We start from the raw sequence: 24,922 nt of genomic DNA, 5'->3' as shown, positions 1-24,922 counted from the left end.
AATCATAATCATAATAATTACAATAATAATAATAATTATAATATTAATGATAACAATAATAATCATAATAATTATAATAATAATAATAATATAATATTAATAATATGGTTTTCTTTATCCAGGGTAACCTCTTCAGTGTTGCCACTGCTCTACCAGAGGGTCCTGTCATTATCATTATCCTAGAGCTTTGCCAGGTACCCATTTATACATCTGCGTCGAGAGGGGCAGGATGGGTAAAAACATCTTGTCCAAGGACAATTTTCACCCTAAATCACTTTTTGCCGGCAGCTGACGCATTAGTCTTGACATTTACTACATGTTCATGTAAAAGCTTACATGTTAGTTCAAATATCAATAAATCTATTTTCAACTGCTTCATACCAAAATGATTGATACTGAAAGTGGAAATTAAAAATATGACTCTAATATATACAACCTTCTTGTATGCTTCAATAGGCAAAAATGAATGCTTGCTTCAACAAATCTGCTCTACAATGATAAAGCAACTCATCATACACATACTTATTCTTTTATTCAAAATATTAGCATCAATTTAAACTTTAAATAGTACAATATTGTACTAGGAAGTATTGCCTCTTCTTTCAGCCTGCAATTCAACTGCAAAGATTCTCACAAAGATTCTATGTAATCTTGTAAAGATGGGAACTCTAAGTGAAAGTTCTTTTTTTTTTTTGACAATCTCATTTGCCTAGATAATCAATATCTTCCTTGCCTGACAGATATGCTATAGTTTTACTATAGATTATGATAGATTAGGGATTACTACTTTGCATATTATGACCTTTATCTAAAGATGTCTCTCTTTATCATGCTACACAAAATCTATAGACAAAGAAGACAAAACTGCCTTGCACTTATTCCCTGACAACATGACCATACATAATACAGTTGAACCTCTCATATCTGGACAAGTCGGGACCGGGGCTCATCCGGATAAGGGATTTGGCCGGATATGGGAGACTCAATGCTTTATACATGTACATATACATACACATGTACTGATGTAGCCCATTGTCGTACCACATGTAGTAATGTGTATACTGCAACCTTTTCATTGTTACACTTAGTAACAGACCCCAAAATAGAGGTTCGTGTTTGCAAGAATGAAATCATTTTCTTTTATAAATTCTTGGGATGATTTACCTGTATAGTTATTAAGAAATGTATCAAGTAGATCTTGAAAATAAACAGTAGGAGTCGACGAAACTACGCTTCAAAATTCGATCATCACGGCTCGGCAAAATCGACTGTAGGTTGCCATTGTTAGATTGAGTTGGGAATCCCCCTTTCCTCCCGTAATTATAAAAAAAAAAAAAAAAAAAAATCACGGCGAGATTGCGTCCATATAATAGAGAGATACGGATAAAGGGAGGCCGGATAAGAGAGGTTCAACTGTAATACAATACAAAATCATCACTCTATAGACATTTGAGCATCTCAAACTCGAATGAATGGAAAATAGCCACCAAAATTTACAACTCACAACTGTGGAATATGGGCTCCCTAGAAAACGAGTTGAAACATGACCACAACATGACTGTTTTGCCACTATTATCACTGCCATTTTTAAGCTCCATTCTGTAGAAAAATCTCATATAAGAACCTGGACAAAAGACTACATCAATATACAATGTGCAACAGTATTTTCATATCATGGTTCACTATCCTTGTGTTGATGTACACACACGTACAGTATTCCATTTACAAGCGAAGTAGTGACAACTCCACCGACAGTACAGAGTAACACATGTTTACAAGTGCATGTGCAGTCAACCTTGCCCAAGTCAAGTCAAATGGCAGCTGGGAAAATCCTTCAAATTATATGAATTTGGACTTCCATCTGCAATAAAATTAGCACATATTCATATCCGTTTAGAGTAGAATTTTTCTTCAAATTAGCCAATTTTTAAACTCGTGCGAGGTGGACTTAAGCTAGGCTGACTATACAATGTACAATATGTATTTTGCTTTGACATCTCCTCGACGGTAGACATCTTGCAATTGCTGTTTGGAGTACTTTTACAGAACATGACATCACAGGTTTCCTAACATTAGATTAGATTAGATTATAAGATTAGATCTTTCAGCCTTTCATAGGTACACCACAACCTTCACAATTATTTGCTCAAGTCATGCACAAAGGGAAAGACAGCCAAACACATGCATCAATAATATGACACCATGACGCTTAGCTTAAGTGACTCACTGAGATATGTGTGTCAGTGGTACACTGTGCTCCTATCATACTGATCATAGTTCTAACAAAACTCTCATTACAAAACAGTTTAGGTGCCACAATCATTACCGGTAATGAAATTCTGATATAACGAAAGAAACCTGGCAGTCCAGAGGACTTCGTCATAAAGAGAGTCAGTGGTATACAATAACATTGTGGGTTTTTTTTTTTCCTTGTAGTTTCACACGGACAATTAAATTGTTCCACTCTTGTTTTTAAGAGTGCCCACTTTGAAACTCAAAAAAACAAACAAAAAACAAAAACAATACCACAAAAATCGTATCATGGCATTGCCGAGGCTTGAACAGCAAATTTGAGATGAATATCACATCACAACTGATGGTAAAACAAGGAGTAAAGGTATTTCATACCTGCACGGCTGTTTGCATTGATCAGTGGCAAGACAAATTAATCTTTCTGCAATAGTGTTCTGACACACCGAGTCACAATTCAATAGCTTCATGTTTATTCTATGCTCATTCCTTTTTTTTTTCCTTTTTTTTTTAAGGTGTGGGTGGAACATATTGCATTGCAGATATAATGGTAGTGGTTTTGATTCATTCCTTACATTTCCATTAAAGGGGACCTCCGGATGATTTTCAGACTTTTACATTTGAACAACTATAAATTAGTTAAACTGAGTACAGAGTTTTGGAATTTATAGTGATTGGGATGAGGAATAAGAATGTTTTCAAAATTTATAACAAATTGCAATGAACAAGGATGATGACATGGCAGCCTCACCATAAGAATGTATGAGTTGGGGCTCAAGGAAGCAGAACAAAAGAAGAAGGTATGCATATATTTTTCACAGGTGAACTTGTTGAGCAAGTGGTGTTGTAATGGAATTACACTGCTACATTTCTGAAATATATGAGGCTCTGATGTCATCAACACTGTTCAGTGTAATTTGTTTAAGATTTTAAATTCATTGGTTTCTCTGCTCAAGGACCACAATAAATTCCACGAATCTATACATGGAGCTGTCGATTTATGTACTACATGATGTGAAATTATGAAAATCGTCCGGAATGCCCCTTTAAACTTCGTCTCCCACAACATTTGAAATATTAAAGTTGCAGAGTACAATTTAGAAGGCTACGGCAGCAGAATTTCAATGAGAGGGATATAAGGGTGATAAAAAATCCTGGAGCCAGTGACCGACTTAAAGGGCCAGGAATATGTGACGGGGACAGACAAAAAACACAGGTGATTTTGTTTTCCACAACGTTCCGCTTATGATTTCATTGTCACTAGTCAAAATCACTATTTCTGCCAATGCTTTGGTTATGATTTTGTTTTGTTTTGATTTGTTTTAGTATGTGTCCTCTTCTACTGGAAGGGGTCATAGTTATTCCAGGCTTAAATATACTGAAATTTCTTTCTCTTTTTACATTCTGTTACTTTGACAAGCTACAGTAAGGAAGAATGAAAATCAAACTGAAACAAAGAAAGGAAATAGGAATAAAAGTTAGTACCTTGTGGTCACCAATAGGCTTACTCCTTCATTACACTTAACCCCATAAAAAAAAAAGACCTGGATTCATCATACAATTTATGTGTACAAATACATTAGTAACATGGTTTGTAAAAAAAGTACTTTCATAAGGGGTATTACAGAATCACACATTTCAAGAAGTATAACCAAACTGCAAGGACGCAATGTGAAATGACAACACAATGCTCTTTTAAGTCAGCTATTCTAAAGGAAAACTACTGCCCATTAACATGAGAAATAGCACTGCTTTTTGTCCTCACTGAAACATATGCTATATTCAGGTGCTTTAATCTTAGCATCCAGCAATACATAATTTCAGTACATTGCTAATCTCTATGGTTCCAAGCAGCAAACATTGTTTCATTTTCCATCTGAGAAGATGGCTGGGTAGTCCATAATTCAGCTATACTAGCTGGTCTTCCATGGGGTCCAGTTAGGTGTTAGGCAGATCACCTCACCGGGTGATGTATGCACCCTTCCCTACGCAATGGATGAATGAAGCGGGATCTTTTACATGCACGAGTTGTGACTCACACATACATGCGACCTCCATTTTATGTCCTACTTGAGAGACAGAGTATTTTGCCTCTTTAATACCAGAGGGGGATGGTATAATAACACACAACATTGGGCAACTAGACTCGGGGAATCAAACCTGGGTTATGTAGATTGGGAGGCAGACATGTTACAAACTGAGCCAAATCACTACCCTTATTAAACCCTTTGAGGACCACACCCTTAAAGTATCATTGAAACTGTACTCAATATGGTTGCCACTTCTACTGACAGGTTAAAATGAATGTGGCGCTGATATCGCACTGAATCAAAAAGTGTAAAAGTTCATCTGAACCTCTCAATTCACCACTCCGTGCCCACCTGCTGAATGCATCTGAAGCCCTCTTGTGGTCAATCGTTTCAAGAAATAACTACGAAATGGCGTGTGTAGGAGTGGATCCACAACTGATTGATTACTGACCTTGGATTCAAAAGGAAGCTGCCACTTCTTTATCTTTCGTGGGGGGGGGGGGAGAGTTTTACAGGTAGAGCTCAATTCTGCATTTTCTCTTAATTCTCCAACCTTTATCACAAAAGCAAAACAAAACAAAAACAGTTATCTTTCATCTCAGTTCGCAACCTTAAGGAGTAAGAGAGATTGCATGCAGTAATCCTTGTTGGCAAGATTTTGGGGGTTGAGGAAGAAAGGGGCTAGAACGGAAGTAGAAATACTATGGCCAAAAAAAAAAAAAAAGAATCTCATGTAAAGAAAGAAAACAAAAATGATGCTGAATCCAAACTGAAGTGATTCAGTCAACCTGTTAAATTAGGCCTCATAGCTTTTGGTATTTTTTTTTTTTTTTTTTTGGGGGGGGGGGGGGGAGGGGTTTAAGCACAAGATGGACATAACTCCTGGACTAAGTATATGTGAACACCTTTCTGATTCTGAAGTGGTGACTTGACAGCGACAAAAATTATCTCCAGTATTCTCAGAAAAACAACACAAAACACCATAACATCCTTCATGAATTAGATTCTTTTTTTTTTGATGTGGTTGGCAGATACCCAAATGACTTCTAATGTTGAACATAGACTTTAGAATAATTTTGCACGAATACCATATCAATATATGTTTTTGCTGTTTTCAAATATAACTGCCCCCTGTTTTTAAAGAGCAGAAAACTGTGTTGCCGTAAAGACACTATACTACTGTAGAAGATGAAATTTTCATGCATTTTCGCCCAACAAGAAGCTAGTGCAAAAATAAAAGCACACAAATATTTGCTTGCCATGTGTTCCAGTACTTGATGTCTTGATTTCCGTGGAATTAAAAACATACGAAACTTATCTTACCTGGCCATGTGCATGAAAAATTACTCAAGCGAAAAGATCTACTTTTTCAGTATTCTGACTGGATCTCTAAATACATTTTTTAGCAATGTGATTTGACAAAGAGCCAGCTGACAAAAGCAAGAAATCATGACCAAGACCTTTTTTTTTTCTCCATCACTAGTTATAAGATGAGCAGATCTTCTCGATCGAATGGATGTGAAAACAAACTCTGACTTTACTTTTTCATGCTCACATTAGCCAGGGGAAAAAAAAAACTGCCCCCCACCCCTCCCCCCCCCCAAAAAAAAAAAAAAATTCATGTAAAATGCAATCATGCAGCTTAGTAGTTGCAGGCAAGTACACAAAAATATCATCATTCACGTTTTAGTACAACATATATAGAATAGCAGCATTATTTCAGACAATGACTGAAGGTTCGAAGGGATCGTATAGTTTTGGGGGAGACCTAACTTCAGGCTTCTAACATTTTTTGGTGAGATAATGAGAAACCTCTTATGAAATATGAAAGAGAATGTAATTCTAAGGGGGATTCAACATTTATTTGATGAAAGTTGGTTTTCAAATGGCTGAGATATCCAAAACAGAGCAATCCTTATAAAAGGTGGGACCCACTTTTTATTAGGATTGCTTTGTTTTACTTTGTTTTTGGATGTCTCTGCCATTCCAAAACCGATTTTCATCAAATAAACTTTGAATTCCTCTAAGAATGGTATGCTCTGCATTACTGTGGTTTCTTGGTATCTCGCAAGAAGCTAAAAGCCCAATTCTCATCTCCACCAATACTGTACCATCCCTTTAAACATGACGACAAAGGCACATGAGGTCGTGAACAATGGCATACTTTTAACTTATAAAATAACAAAAAGATAACATCGCGTCATCACCTTCTGGGTGGTCTCTTTGGTATTAGCACCGCTCCTCCATAGGATATTGTAATCCCTATTAGCACGCAAACATTACCAAGCCTCATACGTACATTAGGCTGAACAGGGAAATATTTGGTATAATGCCTTATCTAAGATGGATAGCCTGGCAGGATTTGAATCCATGTTCACATGTCCTGAGCACTATCCACAAACCTTGCCCGTTTCTGTGAAGTCTCTACTAAAAGAAATGAGCCCACGAGTTTAAGACAAAATAAAACTCATTTTCCATCACTTGAGAAGTTACTTCCAATAAATTGAAAAGGTCTGCCAAGGAACTTACCTGGCTGACTTGATTTGCCAGGATGATGAGTTGTCTTGAAGGAAGTGTTTTGTGTAAACTTTAGAGTAATAATTGACAGTTCAGCTGGCATAAAAGAATTATGTTTTGGCTTTAAAAAGCCTCACTTTCTCCACATTTTTTCAAACACAGAAATCCAGCAATGGACGTTAGTATCTTTCCCTCGAATTCCCTTACCTGTGGTACAAACAACTCCAAAGACATCATGTTTTACTTACGACATCGCTCAAAAAAATACTCGCTACTCCACTACACATCTGATATGGTATGATGGATTCAAATCTGCTCCTATACTTGCAATTATCAAAATATGCAAACAAAAAAGTGACAAAATTAACTTTGGATATTGTCATAAGTTGACCTAAATTTCTGGTCATGTAAAGTGTTTTGCGGTATACACTGTCCTTCACAAAATAATGTCAAATATGAGGATGTTAAGTTTCCTACCTATACAGCTATATCTTACAATAGATCTTCACCTTTGAATGAAAGACCTTTATATTAGATATGTTCCTCCTGTATATTAACAAAAAACAGATGAAGATAAAACTTGATGCCCTTCATAAAACATACTCTAACAGGTTATATCCAGCATGTAAATATAAATATGGACAGTCAATCATGATGACCACATACTGAATTTGCACCTGCGAAAGAAGGACATATCCAGCGCTGTTAATGACCTTCATACATCAATAATCAAAAATTATATCGTCATACCTTGTTTTGATAGAACTCCGACAGATTAACAGCCCGTTATAATTCTTTATATTCACACACATTGGATAAAAGTTTTAATAGATGCTTTCCTATCTATGAGAAGGCATACAGCAGGGCCATCAGGTGGATGAACACACATCTCTACAGCATAATGCCCTCTGGCACTCCTTTGTGCAGACATGAACAACATACCGGTAGTAGGAAGCACCACACAAGACATGATTGACAACGAATTGACATTATTACCATGCACTGATTAGCAGCCGAAATGGATCACCAAACAAACTGTTGTGCTTTTTGACTGGGAGGGCGCTATTCACACAATGACTGACAGATTTATGGCATATCATCGATCCAATTACACTGAGTATATTTCTCCACTCGGATCCTAAAGGTAAGGTTTCCAGCATTTTTAGGCAATTGCTGTATTATAAAACTAGTATCACTTCAGCCCTTTTTTGTTCTTATAGAATTGTTTTGGTGGGAAAATGATCAAAAGCCTCTTCATTACTGAATTTACTGCTGGTTCTAAAATTGGTGAAACATTTTAGAAAATTAATGTTTCCATTCTCTCTCTCAAACTGGCATTCATTTATTTATCTATTTATTTATTTTTCCTTTTCTTTCTGATTTTGTGCAGATTTGATGAACTTAAGTAGTTTCACCATAATTCTTCTCCAATATGAGGTAAGCAGTGACATTCTAAGTTGCCAATTTAGTGATTACGAGATGACAATTTTGGCAGCAAACTTCCTCCAGGACTGGATGGATTAAGAATTTGAAATCGGACTGTGAAAAAACTCTAATGCTTCTAATATTATAGGTCATGTAACTTAAGAGGATATAGTGAAATGCCTGTTTGGTTTCATGGAGCGAGTTTCTAAAATTAGATAGTCATATCGCTTTTTCTTTGTAGAGAGATGTTTGCCCATGTCTAGCAAAGAAGCTGAAAGCAGTCTTTCATCCGTTACACACAAAACTGTCTTCAAATTGAATTCTGATCCACTTCTCTCCGACATCAGCCCAACTCCTCTTCAAACTCTGCATGCTCACAGCTTTAGTTCGATTGCTTGCCCACTTTGTGACAGCTCTGCTTCCTCTTCACCCCCCACCTCGGGTGTCACTCTCCCGAGCTCGACGTCGAGTTCTTCCGCTGTACGTGCACCTGCCTGGACCTCGGGCCCATATCGGCCGCACCGTGCTGCGCCTCGCTCTTGCCCATCGCGGAGCGCGCCTTCCCGATGCTGAAGATGAGGGTGGCCGCGACCTGGATGCCTGCCAGCAGGAAGAAGTAGTATGCCAGGTGGCCCTCATTGATGTTGCCGCCGTCCCGAGAGGTGAACCATTCAATGCCATCCAGTGAGACGAGGGCCATGAGGGCGCTGCCACACAGCGCGCCGATCCCGTTGGACAAGCAGAAGAGGCCCATGATCAGACCCTGCATGGATTTGGGCGCGTGAGAGTAGGCGTACTCCAGCGCTGCAACCAAACACACATAACAATGAGAATACGGTGAAGATTGGAGGGGTATTGACTTATACTCACTTTCCTATATCCCACAGTGGTACAATGGTCATTGGTATTAGTGTTCATTGGTCTCATGACCTTAACATCCCTTGCATAGATCTTCTCACCGGTCACGTTTTTCTAAAACGAATATCAAAATATTTCTTGTTTTTCATATTTCATCATTAATTTCAAGAATGTAATTAGCTTTGATTTCCTTCCATGGGCAATAGACTGGGCTAATCACCTAACGTTGAATAGAATATTTCTTTCTTTCATCTACAGAACAAATGTTACCATACTGTGTGAGACTAACGAACAGGGGGAAGTGGTATAAAATGGTGGTTAATTGTGATCAACTGCATCTTGGAACAAATGCAAACGAAACCTTCAGTTGATCACAAGTTGCATTGTATAAACAAGTTGCGGTTGATAGGAATTCCTGTTTAACATTTTGTACTTTATTTTAAAAGAAAAACATTGTGGATATAGTCCTCATCTATAATACACAATATCACTTGGATAGTTTATTGTCTGTACATAGCACTGGAGATCAATGGTTATTAAAAATACTCTCAAATCAGCAATACATGGCACACTAGCTGGTGGTTAAGTTATTCTAAAGCTGCGGTTTATGATTTAGAAAGCTATGCTACGTGATATTTCAACTCACTTTTGTGAATTTCAGCAACTGAAAAATTAGACATTAATATGACCAAAAAAAAAATCATATTATGGCAATCAGATATTGCAACAATGATTTTGTAGGTATGAGTATTGTCCAGCCATGTTTCCTAAATGAAGAGGTGACAGGCATTTTTATAAGATATTCCTTTTGTGAATGGACACCGAGGCTATCATGCACTACAGGGGAAACTCGATATAACGAGATGGTCGGGACCGAGTCGTTTTCCTCGTTATAGCCGATATCTCGTTATATCAGTAGGCATAAAAGAAAGCATAACATAGAGACATTAATTTGCACATGTGGGACTACCCATCATCTTTCAATCAATACTGATAACTTTGTAATGTGTGTGAGGCCTGAGGGAATTACTCACCTTCATGGGTAAGAAGATGTTTTTCGCCAATGAAATCCAATATAAAGAATGTGTTTCTTATTAATTGTAGATATTTGAATTTGTAAATTTATATAGCTTGCAATTGTGTCAAGATCGTCTGTGGATTGGTATGTGGTTATTGCAAGCGTGTGTTATCACTGTAATGTGTGGATATGGTCTGCACAATGCTGTTTGTGTATGTGACACATTCTGTATTTATGTACATTATGACAGCGTGTGTGAAGATGGGGAATTCCCTACGTAGAAAGCCAATCACAGCATCAGACTGCCTCACACCTGCTAAAGATCATGATGATGTCTTGTGTATGCATACGGCCGTCCCACCACCACATTTTCTGCATGTATCAGTGCGCACACACACACACACACACACACGTACACATACAACATGCGGTGCTAGCTGGAGTGCATTGAAGAAAATATGTGTGTACAAGACACAGTTTTTGGCGCATCGAGCTTTACAATCTCGGAACATGATAGCACAGGTGAAGTAAAGCTTTACCCGAAGACATTTTGCTTTACCTCGCTATAACAGGTTTGATTGGCTATGTTTTTCTTTGTTTGGAAATCACAAAATTTATCTCGTTATAGCAGTTATGTCGTAATAGCCAATCTCGCTATAAGAGTAGCGTTTTACATAGACCTGTGTGGAAGGAAATTTGGGACCGGGAAAGTTTCCTCGTAATAACCGATATCTCTTAATAGCAGTGTTCGTTAAACCGAGTTTCCACTGTATAACCCGAGCACATGGCAACATTTTCCTGTATTGCTGAATTTGCAGTCCAACAGCAATTTGCAAAATTTACAAAAATTAAATGTTCGCAAAAAAATAACAGCTTATACAGTATGTATAACATCTTGTCTAGATAAGAAGAGTCAATCTAATATTTTAAAGAGCCTCCTGCAGTATTGGCGCAGCTCGGTACCTCTAACAGAATCAAATCAAGCTTACCTGCAACACTCGCCAGAGCTTCACTGATGCCAATCAGCACGAACTGGGGAACCTGGCAAAAGATGGTCATGCGAGCTATTGTGAAATTTGTGCCCATGATGTCCTGTGTGTCGTTGCATTTGGGGTCGTTGGCGCAGTCCCGGCGGTAGATCTCCAGCACACCAGCGGCGCACACCCCGAGTATGCTGAAGATCATCCCCACCAGGATACGGTAGAAGAGGGATATGTTGTAGCCCCGCCGCACCAGGCATGGGTAGATGCATCGGTCCAGGATTGGGAGGAGCAGGATTACAATGATGACGTCAAAGATGGCCAGGGATGCCACAGGAAATTTGACCTGAAAAAGCTATAACAAACAGAGGCATCAAAAAGATTTAATGATAACGATGATGATAATGAAAATAACAATAAACATCATCAGCAGCAGCATCAGCATCAGCATTCATCATCATCATCATCATCATCATCATCATCATCATCATCATAATACTAACACCTTGTTTTTGTATAGTGCATTTCAGACTTGTTGAGAATTTCAATGCACTTTTCACAGTCTATCAGTACCTCTGTCACTGGATACATTATTTCCATCCAGTACCAACAGTGCTCACTCTCCACTCAGATCCCTGGGAAGCATTCCAGCCATTTGTGGTCATTTTACAGGCTCGTACATGCTGATCAGCCAATCTAAACATTTTCACCCTACCGTGTACCCATTTATACTACTGGGTAGAGAGGAGCAATGTGGACGAAGTGCCACGCTGAGGAGCACGGCTCTGTTTTATCAAAACATATAATCGATTGTAAATTCCCTTACCACACTGGCAGCCATAGACTTATGATAGAAATCAACTATATAATCCATTATAACTCTTTATAAAACACGGCCCAGATGTGTGGGGCTTCATGGGACTTGAACCCATATCTTTGTGATTCAGAGGCAAGTGCTCTGATAACTCTAAGTGCTCTGCTCAACTCCTCAGAATTTAACCTTTTCCCTCATGTCGATTTTGCACTTGCGCAAAACAGGTTTTTTTCCTCTGAACATCCATATCGCAAAAATCTAAAGCTCCCTATTGACTCCAATGGTGAACAGATCACGCAAACATCACAACAAACTCCTCATTTTTTCCGCCGCTCCCATTTTCATTCACGAGCTACCACACGCTAGATTCCAGTCAGCAGAGTTACAACTACTATCTGTATAGCAGCTAGACCGCCACGAAGTCGATTGGGATGGCTGCGCTTCTCATGCAGTCACTTCATGTGCTGCATAGGTATATGGCTCTCCATTACCTCCGCCATGGGAGGAGGTTAGGTTTTCATTACCGATGGTTTGTTCGTTTGTTTGTTTGTTTGTCCGTGTGCAAAATAACTCAAAAAGTTGTGCACAGTTGTCTGGATGAAACCTGGGAAGGTTGAGAATGACACAAGTAACAAATGATTAAATTTTGGTGGTGATCCAAGAATTTTGGGGGAATTTATGGAGAATTTTTGATATTTTGACAGGTAGGATCAATGAACTTGGGAGTTCAAGCTGCGCATTCTCGAGGTTTTCAAACGCGCACTAAAGTACGTGCTCTTGTTTCTGCTAGGGCGAGGTGCGCTGTGCAGCTGAGGGTTTATGACGTAAGAAAGGCTTCTATATTAGGAAATTGGGCAATTTTTCAGCATGTACACCTATTGGTGGAAATCACTGATCTCTATGGGGGGGGGGGGGGGGTATCTCACTGAGCGGCAAACGTTTGCGAACGTAGCAAATTCGTGATTAAGCCAGGGTTCGTAAAGGGTTGAAAAAGATTCATTAACACATGCAAGAAAGTTCGCAAACGGTTTTTATTGTCGCAAACAGTTTTTCTTGTCCCAAAGAAAATTTGAACATGTTCAAAATTTCTCTGCGAACATTTGCGAATTTGTATTTTCGCTAACAGTTGCAAACATTCGCAAAACACTCGTAAGAATTTGCAAACGGTCGTAATACGGTGTCACTAACATTTTATTTGATTCGCCACTGCTAGCGAACAAGTAACCATATGGTACCTATATAAAAGCTCCTGAAACAGGCAAGGTTCCACTCTAAGGAAGTTCTTGAAGCTCTTGACATCTCCATCATGTAATTGCTGCAAAAACTTTTCATATTGACCAAAGTCCGTCCTCTGCAACAACCACTCTTTGACCAAAACAGTCTTTCTTTTCTTCTTCCTTTCTTGTTTTTCTTTATCTTCTTTCTCTTATGCTGCACGATATCTGTAGCAACAGCCTGGCAAAGCAGCTCTTCAAGGATAGCAGCACGTTGAGCCTCTTCTTGGCAGAAATTTATTTCCATATACTGGAAATCCATTTGGAACGGCTGTCACAAGAGATCTGAATTCAGTGGAAGGTTGTACGTTCGTTTTATGGGTCTCACGATACACAATCGCCTGGTGCTTTTCTACGTCCCAGAACATTCGCATATTTTCGCAAAGGATTTGCAAACAGTTGCTAATATTCGCAAAACTGTCGCTAACATTTGCAAAATTGTCGCTAACATTTGCTAACAGTCGCTAATAGTCGCCACCTGTGTTTCGCAAACATTTTCGCAAACATTCGCTAAAGTGTTGCTAATTGTTGCTAAACATCGCTAAAAGTCGCTAACTGTCGCTAATGGCAGAAGCGAACTTGCTAATGGCAGAAGCGAACCTTGATTTTTCGCAAACATTCGTCAGAAAAATTGGCGAATCTCAAATCGCAAACGTTCGCTCAGTGAGATACCAGCTTTAGGAAGAGCCCGAGGAACTTTTCCCCAGTGGTGGAGAGGAGAAAAATCTCTTTGGGAAGAGCAAGATCATCGGTGGAAAGTAGCTGGTTGGCGGAGGTCTGCGCTCTCAGAGTGCTTTTCTAGTTGACATTTTGATGAAGTTTACTGATAATACTGACCTTTAACTCTCTCTGCATGAAAGAAATACTTTCAGCAAATAACTGACTAAAACTTATTTCACACTAGTAGTGGTGGATTCATACTTCTCAAAATAGGATCAATTTGTAGGAACACAGTGTGTGTTTACACCAAAACATTGACAACAGTCTTACTTACCTGACACTAAATAGAACTGAGGCTAGGAACAACAGATCATACCACCATAAAAGCATGCATTATCTTTAAATATAACAAATGATAATCTTAAAGAGACGTGCAGCCTGCTGAATGATGAACAGGACAATAAAAGGAAGGAGAAAAGTAGAAAGGAATGAAAAACGAGAAAGGAAAGAAAATCCCTGTAAAAGAAAGTCTGCAGGCATTTCACAGCAGAAATGAGAAAACGTAAGTACTTACTGCAGCCACCCGTCCTGTAAACAGTGATAAATCCATATGAACTCCTTGGAGAACAAATGTACTCTGCATCTGGAATACAGGAGAGAGAGACAAAAAAAAATAATCAAATTTTGATATGTGACCCACAATACAATATCCAACAAGAAGTCACTGAATATGATTTTCCAATTACTGTCAAATTCTGAATTGGGAGACCTTCAGCTTTAAAACGATCTAAATCTCATCAATATGGCGTGTTCCTAACCCACCAAAATAGTCAGTGAGGAAAATCACCTATGATCTGATGCTGCTTGTGCAAAATAAGGGGCTGTGGAGTTCAAGTAAACTCAGTCACCCTTTGTTGTGTGTGGAATATCTAGACCCCCATAGGAACTAAAGTAAAGAGATTAACATCAGATTTACCCAATACCTACGTGCACTTATTAACAACAGTTTATTCATGATTATATTCCATTTGGTACATTTTAAGCACGCTTTCATATATAAATGTATCTCCTGGGTGAAAATATAAAGGAATATAAAACTGTTGGAAACTCTACAAATGTTTAATTCTTTGCCTCCATTCTTTTTATCATTCTTTCCAGAAATATCAAAACCAAAAAATCAGCAGAGTCAACTTCAAATGCATATTTTTCTATGTTAGTAAAAACGTAACATGACATCCCCTCCTCTCTCCCTCCCCCAACTCAAACTGTTCTTGCTATGTCACTATGCTTTTGAAATAACATGTGAGAGAATTCATGTGTTTAGCTTCATTGCTTTAATTCAAGGAGGCAAAGATCAGTGATGATTTGTGTGCAGTGAGCGGGATTCGGACCTGTAATATCCCCAAATGGGTCTTGGGCAATTACCCCAGTCCCTTCTCCCGGCCCTAACCCTAATCCAGAACCTAATCCTAACCCTAACCCGACCTCAAACTCTAAACCTAACCCTAACCCTAATCCTAATCTATATTATCACTAACCAGTATTCAGCCAGACGGTAATTGTCCTCGGGGGGTAATTTCCCTGATACGCCCAAAAATGGTCCCTTCCTTCCAACCCCCCCCCCCCCCACAAATGGTCCCTTCCCTCCAACCCCCATCAGGTGCAATGCATAAAGAAGGGACTGCCACCTGTCCCAACCCAACTAGTATTTCATCCAGTATAGGGTGAGGATTATCATTCAAGGAGGCAAAAATCAGTGAAGATTTGCATACAATGGGTTGGATTTTGCATCTGTATTATCCCTCATATTCACCCCTCCCCCTTCCCCTCCCCCCTCATCCACAGTGATGCAGTAAGAAGAGGACTCCTGCCCCCATACCTGGTAGTAGGTCATCCAGTATGGGATGAGAAAGATTATAAAAGGAGGCAAAAATCAGTGAATATTTGTGTGCAATGGGGTGAATTGCACCTGCAATATCCCCCAAACCATCCCCTCCCCTCCAACTCCACACCTGGGGTGATGCAGAAAGAAGAGGCCTTCTGCCTGACCCTACCTGGTAGTACGACATCCAGTATGGGATGAGGATTATAAATTAGTGAAGATTTGCACCTGTAATATCCCCATAACAGCCCCCTCCCCTTCAACCCCGCCCAGAGCAATGCAGAAAGAAGAGTACTCCCACGTGCTCCTACCTGGCAGTAGGACATCCAATATGGGATGAGGGAAATGGAGGCAAAAATAAGGGAAGATATATACATGCAATGGGATGGCTTTGCACCTGTACCATCCCAAAATGGTCCCGTCCCTTCCAAGAGGACTCCTGCCCGCCTGCACTTACCTGGTAGTAGGACATCCAGTACGGGATGAGGAGGATGAAGACACCGATGACCTTCTTGAGGCTCTTGACGTCCTCCACCATGGAGTCATGGAAGCTGCCTCCGTATCTCTTCTTGGCCATGTCCAGGAAGGTGATCTTTGGACACGCGGTCAGCATATGGCTACTGCAGGGTGGGGCGGAAGCGATGGAGTCATGAGTCAACCAATAAGGAAAGAGGAAATTGGATGAATATACATACTGACAATATCTATATCTTTCTATCTATTCTATATTCTGTCTATTCACCTGCCTTTCTTTCTGTCTTTCTATCTATCCATCTACTATGAAAGTGGATATTTTCGCTCAAGTAATTTTGTGTGTGCAAGTGTGCTCTGCTAAGTACAGGTATTGTACATAACATGAATGTCGCATGTTTTTGATTCATGTGGAATCAAGACATAATGGTTCAGTGGGCTCCTGTTACAATGATGTCCTTGAGACTGGCGGTTTTCTTTCATTACAGAGAAATTTTGGTATAAATGAACAAATAAGCAATAAAAAACATAGCATGGATAATGTTGCGGTCTAAATCTTTACTTCACTGAAACCAGAATTTCGTTATAAGGGTGCTCATTTTAACAGGAGGGCACTGTACACAATGCAAGCAGAAATATTTGCATGCTTTTATTTTTGCACTAGTTTCTGACTGTGTGAAATGTGTGAAAATCTCCACTTTTACAATATCTTCAGATCTACTGATCTACCTGCCTAACTATCTACAACACTTGTATCTATCTGTTTAACTATCTACAATACTTGTACACAAAGGTAAAATGAGTAACAAACTAATGGAGAATTATAGGTAAATGAATGAATTTCATACCACTGAATGAACTTGGTGCATATCACTTGACGGGAAACAAGGCAATTCAGTTGAAAGAACTTCCTTTTGGTGTGAGTGAGATATCTGGTCTACAGATGCAAACGGTGACAGATGAATTAAACTGTGCTTTGCATATATCCAAACATCTGAAATACTAGAAAGCAGGTTTAGGTGCACCCACCTACAGTGTACTCATTTGCCTCAGTGCAACTAAAACAGACTAGCAGGCCAGCAGAATACGGCACTTGGCTATACTACAAGAAATATGCTCCTGCAAAAATGCCCATTATGGCAAGAGGGAGAAATATTTTTGTGTCATCTCCTGACAGGGGCTTTTCATCTTCAACATTTCAAAAGACTTTTCAAATAGATTGGCACTTCAGATGCATCAAGGCATTAGCTTATGTTTCTTTGCCTCTTGTCCCTACCACTCTGGCCACCAGCTGAACACGCTGGACCACAGCGTACCTGACTCTCCTCCTGTTCGTCTCTTTCCGTAGCCCTCTCCGTTTGAAGGCCTCACCGATGATCTTGAACGTGTTGGGCAGAACGCTCCCCGTCGGCTTCCTCATCAAGTACGTACACTTTCCGCACACGAAGACGACCAGCGCCAGGACCAGCGAGCCAGCCACAATCGCATAGCCTGCCAAAATGGAAACAAAGGCAGGGTATTACAATAGTTATTTCTCCTACTGGTCTGATTTGGAAATTAGGGCACTGGCTGGACACTTTTTAAAAGGCAAAACGCCCAATCAAACAACTTGCCCCAAAGTGGATATAAAAAGCTCTCAAGAAGGTCGCAAGAGGGCAAGTGGGTTAGGAGAACCAGGACAGGTGGAGGGGTATGAGCACAGTTTAGCCAGTTAAAAGCCACAATATCACAATTAAAGGTATTGTTTACCATTGGGAGCACTGATTTAAAAATGTCGAAATATCGACATTTGATGCTTTGATGCCCCAGGACATTAAGCTCACAAAATAGCCTAGGTAAGTTAGGGTTAAATAAAGGAGATATCACTGTTTTTCTCACTCAACCATGACTGCAGACAGTTTAGTCTAGAAACCTTTTTTATTGTAACTATTGTTCACATTTTGTATATCTATCAATACTTAACATTGATTATACTGATTCAAATTTTTACACTGGTTGTTTCTATCCCTAACTCATATTTTAGAACTATTTGGAAGCACTAAAGCTGACTTTTTGTTTCATCTACAAATGGTAAATTATGCCTTTAAAAGCCACAATATCACAATTGACAGAAATGAATGAAAGTCATTATCAATCCTCATAATACATTCATTTGAATAACTGCATGGAACAAGGCTCCAGTCAATCACCTTTGGGGATTTTAGATCATGCTATGGCAACCTATGGGTGTGGCCACTCACAAGTTCATCCCTGAAACTTCTGGTCACTCTGGATACAACTAAAATCCTTATTAATGTTACTTATATCATAGGATTGTTTTATTCCCTGCCTCCTCTTATTTTTCTTTCATTTATATTTCTTCCTTTTATTACCCTCATTAACACTGTAATCATCTTTAAAGAAATATCATCAGATTATCATCATAATTACGGATGAAGCACTGTTAGGCAAACAAAGTTAGTATATCATTGAACAGCTCCAATGTCACACCTGGTGAGGTCAAAATCTAGGAGACATTTTAATAAAAAACTAGTTTTCCTCTCACAGACCTATGAAGAAGCTGACATTCTGCTGTACGTAGGCCACCCCAGCCAGAGCGAGGAGCGAACCGATGTTGATGGCCCAGTAGAACCAGTTGAAGAAGGTCCGTATCATGTCTGGTCCTTCGTGCTTGACCTTTGGACAAGGGAAGGTGGAAGCAGAGAAAAAAAATAAAATTGCTGAATTGATTTGATTTGATGTGGCAAAATTGTATTATCATGCACAGCAAACCAACATCTCATGTACAGCTGTAGATATACGTGTCATTAAGAAACCACTGTAATAATATGTCAAAGAGTCTATTTTGAATACTCCTACAAGGTGGAATGCACCATACATGTATGGCTTTATATCAACACTTTTTATATTAATGAGCAATATTCATAATCATCTTTCTGTTTATGAACAAATGGTTTGACATACACTCTAGAAAGGCAGCAAGATGTTTTTTTTTTTAATATTTTCATTTCATTCTGGGAAAGTACACATTTCCTTGTCTTGTACCTGATGTATGAAGGTAAATTTACTATTCTCCACTTTAGAATCCAGTCTAAATAGCAATTGAGAGGATATGGATGATCAACAAACAAACTAACATGAGGTGTAAACTATTTGATTTGTGTTTTTGCTTCTGTTCTGTTTAAAGATTACTGGACCTTACGAAACACCAGCAATGAATAGTTCACAATACATACAAAGATACAACCACAAAAGTAAGCACTGAAATAGGATTTCTGGGATGAAACTTTGTATCCTAGATTCTTGAATGGTTAATCTGCTTTTCTAATAATCCTTCAGTGACTGTTTGTCTGATCTTTCAGCATTCACCAAAATAAAATCACAATGAGATGTTGTGTTTGGGGACTCTTGTCCTCGCGCACTGGACTGCCAGCAGGTACAACATGTATCTGTGACCTTAACTATCAGCCTCTTGCCTTAAGTGTTTATCTTGCAAATACAAATACTATGTCCAATTTATTCAAAGATAAGAATGTTTGACCTCCCCCCCCCAAAAAAAAACAACAACAACAAACAAACAAACAAAACAAACATGTAACATACATTTGTACATACATTGTACAAACAATCAAGCAAACACACACACAAACAACCTGTAAGTCACAAGTTTGTATCTCAATAAATCTTATTTCAAATTCAAGACGGGAAAAACTCCCTCTTGCAGTACTACTTCTTGATATGGAAAGAGTTTTGTTTTTATACAATTATGTAATTCACACTGCTTGGCATGCTTTTCTTTACCAACTGGCATGGATATCATTGATCAGGGATTAATAAGGGTCCTCCTCCTAATCCCTATTGTGCATCACAATGAGTATTTGTGCAAGATGGACACACTGCTACACCTGACTGGGTTGCACATCAACCAACAAATTTAGGGAGGATACTGTCTGAATAGTAACGTAATAGCACAGCAAGTGACAGCTTATGAAACTATGGACATAGAAGATCCCAACGATAACTGTGAGATATCATCAATAACACACAGACACACACAGACACACACACACACACAAAATCACTAGCGTACATAATTTCCATGAAGCACTTGTGAAATTTAATCAATCTAACTATTCAAACTTTGAACTGCCAATTATACTTTCAATCTGATCTGCAGTGTTGAAAAACCATATGTTGAAATGTTCAAAGTAAGAAACATAAAACATTTACACCCATAAGAAACATAAAACATGCGAGTTCCATCAATAAGTTCAAAACTTTTTAAAAAACGTATCTGTTCAGAAAGTAACATAGTGATTGTAGATGATGATTAATGCAGCATTTTACAGTTTCTGTAAAATGTAATCTTTTTTGTATGTTTCTTTGTCTCCCTCCAAAGCGCATAGAGACCTTGCCAAAGGTATTATGCACTATATAAGAATGGTAATAATCATAATTCATATTAATAATAATAAAAAGCTCGTGGAAGAGGGCTATCACAACTCTCATGAAGTTTTGGCTCAGTCGTTGCCGCATCTACCTCCCATTCCATATAACCTGGGTTCAATCCTTTGAGTCTAACTGAACAATGTTGTGTGTCCGATCATACCATCCCCCCCCCCCCCCCCCCCAACTACAGTGTAGAAAAAAATTGTAAGAGGCAAAACACTCTGTCCCTCAGCTAGGACATAAAATGGAGGTCCGTGTGCCAGAGATTCACAACTTAGGCACATAAAAATCTTGCTTCATTCATTCATCATAAAGAGCAGGGTGCATAACTCAGTGAAGAAGAGTAGTCTCACATCAAACTGAACCCCATGGAAGACCAGCTGAATATGGGCTCTCCAGCCATCTTCTCAGATAGAAAATTAAACAAACAATCAAACAACATTTGGGTTTGAAGTTGATTTACACATACACTTGAGATTAGCACACATTGCAAGTGCCCTCAACTAGGTCATATTTGAGCAATGATGTTTTCATTTTAATAACAAGGGTCAGATGTACTGGACTGCCCCCCCCCCCCCCCAGAATCCTGAGATTCAGAGAAGCAACCTCTTACAACAAGAAATATCATTTATTTATTTCTACATCAATAAAACCAACCAGAATGTCCCTGAAGACAAGAATTATCTTTAAAGGGGAAGGCTAGTAACTGATCAGTGGGAATCAGTGGAAATGCTGGGAGATGATTGTTCCAATCCTTACGGGATTCATTCAAGAGTTCATTGTATATCTATTGTTGTGTGAAAATGATTTGCTTCAGAATGGTTTCATATTCAAGTAATGTGCAGTTTAATGCTTCCAGGTTAGCGTCCCTGGTCAGTGACGGAGCATTAATCTGCACATTACTTGAATATGAGACCGTTCTGAAGCAAATCATTTTCACACAACAATAGATATACAATGAACTCTTGAATGAATCCCATAAGGATTGGAACAATCATCTCCCAGCATTTCCACTGATTCCCACTGATCAGTTACTAGCCTTCCCCTTTAAAGAATGTCAAAAAAGGTGTCTGCACAAACAATCTTCACAATCTTTTTTTTTTCTGATAAGGCAATTGCTTATTTCTGCATAAATTACAAGACACCACCCACAAACAAAATAATTTACAAAATCAGAAATCGAGGTATATGCATTAATCTGCTGTACTTAACTCTCAGTACTGTTCTTTCTCAGCATTCATTACTGTCACAGGGGAGGTTACTGATTAAAGATTACTGCTGAAAGAAATTGACAGATGTATGTAGCAGATATGGTAAAAACTGCAGGACAAAGTTCCCAGGTTGCAAAGCACACAAACAAGGGAACAGGGGATGGAGTACATTGTATTTATATGGTTTACAACGAAAACAAGCCCCAGTGGTCAAGAGCAGAGGAAATGATCCTGCATTGAACATCACTCTTGTACTTTAAATCATATGTTCCAGCTGCATTGTTTCCCGAAAGCAAACCAAGTGGCAGATCTAGGGGGGGGGGGGGGGGGGGATTGTATTGTGTTGCTGATGCCAGGAAAACATCATTTACAATGTACAGGGATTCAAAACAAAACAAAACAAATAAACAAATAAATAAGTGAAATTGCTGAGTGGGGAAACCTTCCCCCCCCCCCCCCCCCCAGCAATTGGTCCTGACACCCACACATTGTGTCGTCACACTATGGTTAATATGTCACTTTTGAATCTTCACATAAAACTTTCTACTCTATACTCATCCGCTATTCAAAGCACATAGATATGTGTTTCAGTCTAGAGATATATGCAAGAACTCTCTAGGAAAGAAAAGCTTACTCATACAATTGTACACCTGTTTTAGGATTGGATTTCTGAACTGTTTGTTTCTTTCATTTCTGGGGATTGCCAACAGCATACATTTAAAAGATACGCTTTCTAAAATCAATTATGATGACACTCTACAACAAAGCAACTTAACAGAGACTATCTAGATAAAGGGACTTGTACTTCTGCAGGTGCACATGTACACTTTACAGTGCAGTACATGTATGTACATTATACATGTACTTATAAGGTAATCCCACATAAGAGGGGAGGGGAATTTGCCACATTAACTGGGCCTAACTTGTGGAGTCAGCCAAGCTAACAAAGTACAGTAGATCTGAACTGACCCCATAATACACTGTATGAAATACCCTACACACCTTGTACTTAGCTGAATGCTGATTGTTATATCTAGTGTACTACTGGCGTAAGCTGTGTATGATCCTTGCTTGGCAAACATATGGCAGATAACAAAGCAATTTACAACATATGATGAATCTGTCAGCAGTGACCAAGTTATGAGGGGGGGGGGGGGGGTAGTGCATTCATTCTAGTAATCTACAGTACAGCTGTAACTCTGTCATTCTCTGGTGATAACAGTGCAGTCAGGTACTGTAATTCTATAGAATTGTGACAAGAACGGTAAAAAAAAAGGATGAAATCAACATTTGTATGTGGACTTATTAAGGGTAATACTATGTGATGTCATGTGATGTTAAATTTGTGATTCAACCCCAAATGCCAAAAAAAAAAACATCGCGAAAGAAACCATTTTTACAGTAGTAGTCTCCTTATCTAGTGATGGTGACAGCAAAACTTTAAACAGTTCATAACTTTGAAATAGACTGTCCAATTTTTCTTCACACTTTCACCTATTGATGTGTTGGCTGCCATTTGCTTTTTTTACTAAATCCGTATTTATCGTTGCTCTGGCTTCCTTTAATTCCTGCTCAGGAAGATTTGTAAATATGTTCCCTCAAACTCACCTGTTCAGCCCCAAAGGGGGACAAGTTTGCCCTCATGGAGCCCCCAGCTATGGCTGTCAGGACAATCCCGGTAAGTAGTGGCCACAGGCATAGCACTGTCTTTTCCGTGGGTGGACCGACTAGTGTCTCTGTGTTGTTTATACCCGTCAAGTCTGTGCTGTTGTGTTTGCTCTGCTCACAATTGCAGAGCCTCTCTAGAAACTCCTTATCGTCTGCCGCTCTCCCCAGGAGGAGGAAAAAGACGATACCACACGAGTAGATGACGAGGCTGATCCAGATCGTCCTGAACCTTCCGAGACAGGTGTCGGCGACCAGGCCCCCGATGACGGAGAAGATGTAGGAGAGGCCCGTGAATGCAAAGAAGATGTGGGAGGCCTTGGACGCAATCCAATTAAAAGGCTTGCCAATCAGAAACATGATGAGGTTGGACACGATCCCGTAATACGCCAGTCTCTCCAGCATCTCAGTCAAGAGGATCGTCCCGCAGGCCAATCGCCGCTTGCTCCGGGAAATGTTGTAGATGACGGGGGTCTGCGGCGGGTCAAACACCCCTTCTTCGGAGATCGTCCGCATGAGGGGACGTCGCTCTTCAGGCTCATACTCCATTGTGGCTCTCGACGTCCACGCTAGCCTTACTGGCAATGGATGTGTGTCTTTTGCTGGGATGTATCAGCTGCGCATATATTTATGCTCACTCACATGCTTGAATACCTGAAATGACAAGGGAAATTATAAACTGGGTAGCTGCCATGGTAATAGGAAAAAATATCACATCTTACCTCATATGAGGCTTGAAATTTGAACAGATACACTTGTACAGTAATTCAGTCAGCGAGTTTTGGCTAAAATTTGACGCACGAGCTGGCTGTAACACATACTGTACTTTCTACAGGTAATCAAATCATGTCAGACATCTATTTAGGGAAAAAAAGAAACAACAGGAAAACCAAAAACCTCAATGACAACAGCACAATGAATGCTTGAACCATTCATTGTTTTAAAGGAGTATCTAACCAATGGTCATACATTGTATGATAAAATGACATAGAGTTCTAGTTTAAGAGGAGATACAGTATGACTTGCAAACTTTCTGATAAGAAAGGAAGGAATGGTCTTAAAATTGGGGGAGGGTGTGGGCGTATTCAACATAAACTCTCATGGATCTGGATGGTTGAGTTGATACAGTGTACAAGTGTACAGGGTAGTATACCTGGCACTTCTTAATCCACTCTCCTACCAGTTTAAATGTGTGGTAGGCCCCTTGAGCTGTACGGGGGACACATTACTCATGGGCAAGGTGCCTTAATACTTTGCAGGTACTGCATGGCTGTATTACATACATCACACCACCTGCCAACATACATAACATATATGTAAATTCTCCACCCATGCAATGAAAGGGTGGAACGCACTACAATTACTACACGTAAACACCACTGAATATGTTAAACTTGCAGTTGCTACTCACACTGGCT

General features: G+C 39.3%; 1 protein-coding gene across 1 annotated transcript; it reads right to left on the bottom strand.

Annotated features, from left to right (window-relative positions):
- Positions 1-8,667: 8,667 nt before the first annotated feature.
- Positions 8,668-24,152, bottom strand: LOC139735789 (solute carrier family 15 member 4-like). Its single transcript, XM_071646539.1, has 7 exons — positions 23,448-24,152; positions 18,729-18,855; positions 17,496-17,670; positions 16,166-16,328; positions 14,401-14,469; positions 11,088-11,433; positions 8,668-9,026 (listed from the first exon to the last, which is right to left on the bottom strand). Exons 1-7 carry the CDS (start codon positions 24,051-24,053, stop codon positions 8,668-8,670), a joined length of 1,845 nt encoding a protein of 614 aa, XP_071502640.1. The 5' UTR covers positions 24,054-24,152.
- Between the last annotated feature and the right edge of the window lie 770 nt (positions 24,153-24,922).

The sequence above is a fragment of the Diadema antillarum genome, unplaced genomic scaffold (genome assembly GCF_040938485.1).
Source record: "Diadema antillarum isolate AM-2024a unplaced genomic scaffold, OU_Dant_1.0 seq00000597_RagTag, whole genome shotgun sequence".
Classification (NCBI taxonomy): Eukaryota; Metazoa; Echinodermata; class Echinoidea; order Diadematoida; family Diadematidae; genus Diadema; species Diadema antillarum.
This window is presented reverse-complemented; position numbering and strand designations above follow the sequence as displayed.

Bases quoted from the DNA above. Each gene is read 5' to 3' on its own strand.
- LOC139735789 (XM_071646539.1), bottom strand. From the start codon at position 24,053: ATGGAGTATGAGCCTGAAGAGCGACGTCCCCTCATGCGGACGATCTCC. The intron at 16,329-17,495 runs GTACGCTGTGGT...CCCACCCTGCAG, and splicing joins ACGAACAGGAGGAGAGTCAG to TAGCCATATGCTGACCGCGT. The intron at 14,470-16,165 runs GTAAGTGCAGGC...CCTGTATTCCAG, and splicing joins ACTGGATGTCCTACTACCAG to ATGCAGAGTACATTTGTTCT.